At 32.4% G+C, this 7,865-nt stretch overlaps 1 protein-coding gene across 1 annotated transcript in view; it reads left to right on the forward strand.

The window, feature by feature from the left end:
* LOC106469131 (organic cation transporter protein-like) overlaps nt 1-7,865 on the forward strand; it is a 19,245-nt gene that overhangs the window by 9,623 nt on the left and 1,757 nt on the right. Inside the window, exons 4-7 of the mRNA XM_022397560.1 lie at nt 1,287-1,375; nt 2,982-3,196; nt 3,900-4,081; nt 6,753-6,892. Of these exons, the coding sequence (XP_022253268.1) occupies nt 1,287-1,375; nt 2,982-3,196; nt 3,900-4,081; nt 6,753-6,892 (626 nt within the window). The remainder of the gene's footprint in view (nt 1-1,286; nt 1,376-2,981; nt 3,197-3,899; nt 4,082-6,752; nt 6,893-7,865) is intronic.

Genomic DNA, 7,865 nt, shown 5'->3' on the forward strand with positions numbered 1-7,865 from the left:
TAAAGCATATAATATGTAAATAAAAAATACTAAACATAGATATATGTATTAAATATTTTAACCACTAGCGAAACTAATCTTAAAGAAAAGTGAAAAATAACCTTACTTATGGGAAAGCTCACCCAGTCAACCTGTTCCATTGCGATCTTGGCTCAACCAAAGGAGAACGTTTGTCTGGAAAGGAATTGTTAGACTTTGTCCAAATTCTAAATAAATCTACTGAAACTTATATTTGTGTATATATTGTATAACCTCTTAACCACCAACAGGTGACAGGTTTCCTTCTGCTATAAGAATTAAATATTTTAGAACAAACTAGGCGATTCTTTCTTATGGATTGTGGTGTAAATATTTAGAGAGAACTAGACAACCAGTGACCCGTTGGGTCACCAACTATTCAGAGGTTATGAAGAATTCAAGCTAATTTCAATATTGCACCAAAATGAAGGTTTATTTTGAGATAATTAAATATTTCAATCCATTCGTGTTATTCATAATTCAAGAAAATATATTTGATTGTTGATCAGGAGTAAAAGGAAAGACCATTTCATTTTTCTAAAAAGTGAAGTAAGAAGTTTCGTAAAGAGCGCGAACGGTAGTGTGAATGATTTTTTGACAGAGAAAATAAGCAAACAAACAAACAATCTCAGAGTTTTAGTACTATATAGATAGATTCTTCAGTATCTTGTTTTTGTCATCTTACGCCTTTTAATGAAGATGGAAACACTGACAGGGAAATAATATAATAGCCAATGCTCGGCGAGAGGTTTTCGTTTATAAAATGTTGTTATTGTTCTCGACTTGATTTTTATTTTATGACCTCGTCTCCATAGTTACTATTTGCAAACAGTCAATAATATTGTAGGTCCATTTTATTGTTGTTCTTTCTATGCGCCTATAACACATTTTCATCTCATCATTTAATTTCTGCTGTGCATATATTGTTGTATAGAAGATATTTCAAAGTGATTCATCAGGTGAAAAACGAATTTTTATTATAATGGAATGTACGAAAAGAGACTCAAAAAACGGGGCTAACTCGGTAACCTGTGGCCCGATTTTAACGAAACTTGTTTTATTCTGTTTCTTTTCTCATTTCATTACAAATATGGCGCTATTGTGCGCCGTTTTTGCTGTATTTAATTGCAGACAAGCACACAAACAAACAATCTCAGAGTTTTAGTAGTATATAGATATCTGATCTGTAGCTCATTTATTTTTGACATTCAAATCTAAAACCACTGAAAATAATCACTATTTTTATTTCTTTATTAATAAAATCTCAGGAAAAGAAAACAAACTCAACGTTAACCGTACTGGACTTGTTCAAGACTCCACGGCTGCGTCGTAGGACAATAGAAATAACATTTGTTTTGTAAGTATTCAAAGACGTTACGTGCTTTGGTGTAATACGTGTAAGATATTTTTGTAGACGTACTGTATTAGTGCCACATTGTTAAGCATAAAGAATAAAGCATTGTTGGTATCAATAATGTAAAGTTTTAGCTATTAATTGTATCTTTAGGATGATATTGTTGGTGTTAACACAAAGCAACATTTATCTATAAATATGTATCTATTTTACCTTGTTGATGAGCTCCTGCTTAACGTGCTATGACTGGAAAGCTGAAGTCAATTAGTATTAATGTATTCATTTATCCAAAGATTTTTTTTCGTCTTCCTACGTACGAATATCCTTGAATACTATAACCAGTATGATATATGAATGATTTTATAGAAGTAATTCTGGAGATATTCTCAAGTTACTATGGTTATATGAGGAAACTTCACCTTTTTACCATGGAAACCTCACTTTTTTTTACCATGGAAACCTTTCTGTTTTATCATGGAAAGGTCACACGTTTAGCACGTAATTGAAGAAAAATTCACTACGTTTTTAATAAAGAAAAATACACATTTCTTGTTTTTACCATAACCGTTGTTTCATGAATGAGACTGTTTAAACAGAGCATTTTCTGATTCCTACCTATGGTTCCCAGTTTTACACTAAATTTTATGGTCATGTTTTTTTTCTGTACTTACGTGAGTGTTAATAATATTTTATTAACGAAAAAACTTTCGCCCTTGAGAAAAACAGACTCACTTTCCGATAGCATTAGGGTTTTATCGTGTGTTTTTATTAGTTGATGCTAACTCATTAATATGTGTCGAGGTTATAGGTTATAGTTCATTATTGATTTCTACAGTAACATTATAACGATGATAGGAAAGCTATACATAATCAAAATGGCTGAACTTTAGTTGCTTTCTCTGTATATCGAAAGTGTAAGTTTGTATATTTTAAACATTCCTCATACCTTTATTTGATATGTTAGTAAACAGTTGAGCACACTGTCATTACAAGATAGACGCCATTATTACGAAGTTATATCAATAAAAGTCTACAAGTAAGGTTTGATGTATGTATCAAGATAAAGAGATTTGAATAACTTTGGTTGATTTTCTTAGGTTTTTTTATTCTTCTGAAATCTGATGGTCTGCAGTATATCCACGGTTCTCAATAAATGTGGCATGAAAGAGACTTGTTAAACGTTCTGGGGCAGGTCGTACTAGCTCCCAGATGATATAGATAACAGACTTTTGTTTACATTGAGCCATAATTAGTACTAACTCTTAACAGTTAACACTTTATATACGTTTATAACATCCGTTATTTCAAAGATGAAAGCAACTATTATAAAACAGTGAGCCAATCGAAGCATATCTTTGAGTTTACAGGTTGTAGTGACACTCTGTTTTCGCTGTATTTGGCGCTTGTGCAATATACAAAAGTTTGAGAAGTATGAAAAAAGTTTTGTTTTATGTGTGTGTGTGTGTTTGTGTGAATTGGCAAATTATATGTTTTGGGTAAAGTGCAGCTGGATTCAAAGAAGGTTGAGACCTGATATAAACATGAGCACTACAACTGTTTCTCTATCAAATATTTTTTTTTTTACTTATAAAAATTTTCTATTATCTAGTTTTGTAGCATCATTTTTATACTACGGCTTGACCTTCGACTCGGCAAGACTAGGGGGTAGTATGTATATCAACTTACTAATCTCAGCTGCTGTGGAACTCCCGGTTTGTGCAGTGGTCCCTCTGGTGGTAAAGTTCGTGAAACGGAAACCACCGATCATAGTATCTTTTTTGATCGCCAGTATCGCCTGTGTTCTGGTTATTGCTGTTCCGGAAGGTGTGTGTGTAAAGTTTACTGAAAAGTTTACTGTTTTGAAGATTCAACCAGGACAACTTGTAGAATAAATTTTAAAATTAAGAATAAGATCAACGCTTAAAAATGCACAATAAAATGATGGTAGCGTAAGGCTACCGGAACATGTAGAATCTTTCAATTTTGGCCTTAGGCCAAATTCAATTTTATTGTGCATTTCTAAGCGTTGATCTTATTTGTAATTGAAAACCTGCTTTTGGATCAAAAACTATAAATTATTTATAACAAATTTAAAATTCTCCCACATTAGTAACCTGTAACAACCTAAAGCAACGAGAACCATTTCAAACTATATTTATTAAATATCAGGAAATCCATATTATTCTAAATATTCATGATAAATTAGGTTTCTTTAGGGTAAATAGAAGTATCTGGCCTTTCTCTATCATCTTTTGTTATTATGACGAATAATTATATTGTTATTTTCCAGATTTATTTAACTTCCATCGTAAATTTAGCATGGCTTCTTGTGTCTTGTGAAGATTTCTTGTGAGCGCTCATTGAACTTAACTTCCTGTAGTATCTTTTTAATCGTCACAAACTTCAGCTATATATATATATATATAATGGGAGTTTGAAAGGTATCCTATCTGTATTTAACTTACTACTGTAGTTTAATGGTCACTTTATTATTGACGTTTTAAATGTATATATTTATTTTGTACAGATATGGTGGTGACAAAGATTTCACTAACTATGATAGGGAAAATGTTCATCTCCACTGCCTCTGGCATCAAGTTTGTCTATGGAGCAGAAGTGTTCCCCACTGTTATTCGAACTGTGGGGGTTGGCACTGCTATCCTGTGTTCGAGGATAGGAGGGGCAATCGCTCCTTTTGTTCGTGAGCTGGTGAGTTAGACCAAAGTTACACGGTGATGAACATGTGTTCATTAAGTATCTTCCTTGTAAATACAGGCTGAGGTAAAGACTTACAAGTCAAACTGCTTTATAAGAACCTTGTGAGTTACGAGATGTACAAGAAACATTCATTTATGTATTCAAGTATACCAGAGTACGTATTACCACTTACCAGACATTAATTAAACTGGTGTAGAAACGCTGACCGCCTATGTACGAACACACATATTAAAAAATGTCACATAACAAAATGACCACAATGTAGATTAAGTCAAATAAACACACGTAACACAAAATAAATTACGTTATAAATAGTATAAGCAGATTTTAGTCGACATTTAGCACATTGATGTCAGTTTACTTTTCTATAAATAGATTTAGAATAGCTTGCATATAAACCGTTGGAAAGTAAACACATCGAACAACTTAAAGGCAGGTGTCAAAGTATTTAGCATGATAAACCCATTCACACATTGGATGTGCAGTAATGGTAATCTTTCCAGAATGAAGATTGTGTAAATTTGATTGTGCTTTACCTTAGTTAAAATTGCCTGTTTTAAAGTTTCACTTCAAAAATAATCTAAGAGATCAGGGTATTTAGAAGTTTATATGTAATTTATATTGTGAACAATTGTGAAGGATTATAGAGTGACATTACAAAAGCTAACATTAACAACAGGCCTGATGCTGTAATCAGCTGATCGTGGAAGTTATGTGTGATGTCCATATGTTGAACTCTGACCACTATTGGGCAGGGCAAGCTCGTTTTAATCTTGATATAACGTGAGTGTATTTTAACACGATACGAAATGTGACCTCGGGTCTGTGAGTATCCGAAGCTTTACACTCGTACAGAAAATTTAATGACAATCCGTTATTATTTGAGTCATGTGAATAAAGAGTTGGTATCATTTTCTATACAAGACGTGGCTAGTTCAACATTGCTTTCTTGAGTAATTAAACCTCCACACAATAACCCTAATGAGAAATAGACAAATCAAAACACGACACCTCCGGCAACTTAGCGTTACGTTTTAGAGCTTATACTACTAGAATTCGGTGTTGGATCCTCTCGGCAGATACAACGCCAGACAGACAATTTTGTAGGTTTTCACTGAACAACACAAACAGTTAAGTGAAATAACTTAAAAGACTATAAAATGTATTTACATAGTCTATCTGGCTACGTTTATCATACTTTAAGTATTATACCAGTCAACCTTTGCTTAACAAAAGCTCAGAATAAACATTGGCAGTTATCAAACACAACTGACGCTACTATACTTTGTATATGTTTGTGTGTGATCTTATTAAGGGTTCGTAAAAGTAATATTTGTTTAAAAGAGTACAGACTTAGATAATCTGACGTTGGTAGAACATTAATAATCGCTTGAAAATATCTGTTTAGTATAAAATTCTACTATTGGTTCTAAACTAACAACCACATAATGACCTTCATAGATCATCCTGCAATGTCACTTTTTGTTCTACTCAAATAACTCTATGAATACTTCGTTATTCATCCTACAACGTTACTTCCGGTTCTACACTAACATTTGTAGGAATACCTTCGTTATTCATCCTACAATGTTACTTCCGTTTCTTTGCTGACATTTGTAGGAAAACCTTCATTATTCATCCTACAACGTTACTTCCGGTTCTACACTAACATTTGTAGGAATATCTTCGTTATTCATCCTACAATGTTACTTCCGTTTCCTTGCTGATATTTGTAGGAAAACCTTCATTATTCATCCTACAACGTTACTTCCGGTTCTACACTAACATTTGTAGGAATACCTTCGTTATTCATCTTACAATGTTACTTCCGTTTCTTTGCTGACATTTGTAGGAAAACCTTCATTATTCATCCTACAACGTTACTTCTGGTTCTACACTAACATTTGCACGGGGAATTGAAAATCTTTGCTAAAAGAATTTAAAAATAGAGATGGTCCTGATTCAGCTACAGTCACTAATTCATTCCTTTCTGTGAAAATTATTATTGGGCGAGTAATATAACATGTGATACAAAAGTTTTGTAATAATTAGAGAATTAAATTAATACACTTTCATCGTACTTGGGGCGCGTAAATCTCAATTTTTAGTAAAATATTCACGAAACTTTGACAGCTCTTCCTGAAAATGTGAATAATAACTACTTGGATAATGTTCCAAACTGAAATTTGTTTTTTGTCCCAATATGTTGTTTCTTAGTAATATGTTAGCAATAAAATGAATAAAAGTAATAAATATACTATTTTCGTTTATTTAGTTAGTAATTGTGAAATATATTTTGGTTTATTATGAAGCAAGAGTGTATCGAGATGTTGCATATGAATGAATTAAACACAGTAGAGACTAAATAATCTTTCCACAATCTAGATAAAATGTTCTTTCAATGCAAAAGATTTAAACGCAATCAACTTTTATTTAAAATAAGAACGTTTGACAGTTTGTTAGATAATGTTTACATTCCTTCAATATGTATCAAGAAATGTTGTAAAACTGTAGCTTTAAAAACAAAAATTGTAAAAATTAACCTTATGTTATCTTTGTAAACTAGTTGTACATGCAACAGATGGCGTGTTTTTTAAAGTTCTGTAATTTATTCATAAGTTTACCAATCGGTTTAGATAAGTTGTTCTGTTTTCTATTGCAGAGTAAGTCCACGCACGTCGCTGTACCTTCAGTAACCTATGGTGTTCTGTCAATAGTAGCAGCCATTATGGTCTTCCTTCTTCCGGAAACATTTAACAGACAACTTCCTGACACAATACTGGAGATAGAGAACCCAGAGAAGTAAGTGAGCTTCTAATCTTGATTTGTAAATAAACCATAACAGTGACAATAACGAAGAATGAAAAGTGAATATTTTTCAATACATATGAATTCAGAAAAAAACATTGCGAAGTTCACTTTTTATTTTGAATATCTGATTCTAGCACATTTGTTATAATTTTTTCCCATCCGACTGTTTAGTGGTAATATGGAGGGCTTATAATACTAAAAATCTGGGTTTGATCCCTTTAATGATTACAGTGCAGATGGCAAATTGTGCAGCTTTGCATTTAAGGTATAAAATAAAATAAACAATTATCGACAACAAGGGATTCAATGCTGTTATTACTAAGATAAGGAAACTTGCCTACTGTTAAATTTCTGTTATTGTATATTTGAACTAATTATTCAACTCAGTAGGTTCCTCAGAAAACAAACAATTTTAAAGTTTATCTTCTCATTTATTTATCTTTTATAAAATATAGTCGAACGGTTTTTACGATTATTTCAGAATTAATAATTAGATTTGACGTTTCAAATTACCGAAAGGTTTACAAACCTTCTAGCACACACACACAAAATGCTACCAGAAAACGTTTTACTACTTGTGTCAGCCATTTTGTGACAAGAAGAATCTTTATGTCACGTGATTTGGCATTTTCCCCTGATTGGCTTGAGATAAAAACTCATAAACCTGTTACCAGTTGCCAGAAACTAGAAACCTTTCAAACAATATTGGATAACTTTTTTTTTTTTACCAAAACAAGGTCTCGAAAATTTAGATTCTACAATATGCCCAATGTATGCTGGGTTTCACTACCTGTGTCAGCCATTTTGTGACAAGAAGGGTGTTTTTATCACGCGAGTTGTCATTCTTCCCTGATTGTTTAGAGATGAAAATACAAAACCTGTTACCAACTGTCAGAAACTGAAAACTTTTCCAGCAATACTACACTGAGTGGTCACAAGTAAATAAACACCTAATTTTTCGTCA

This window comes from Limulus polyphemus, unplaced genomic scaffold (assembly GCF_000517525.1).
Source record: "Limulus polyphemus unplaced genomic scaffold, Limulus_polyphemus-2.1.2 Scaffold3320, whole genome shotgun sequence".
NCBI classification, from domain to species: Eukaryota; Metazoa; Arthropoda; class Merostomata; order Xiphosura; family Limulidae; genus Limulus; species Limulus polyphemus.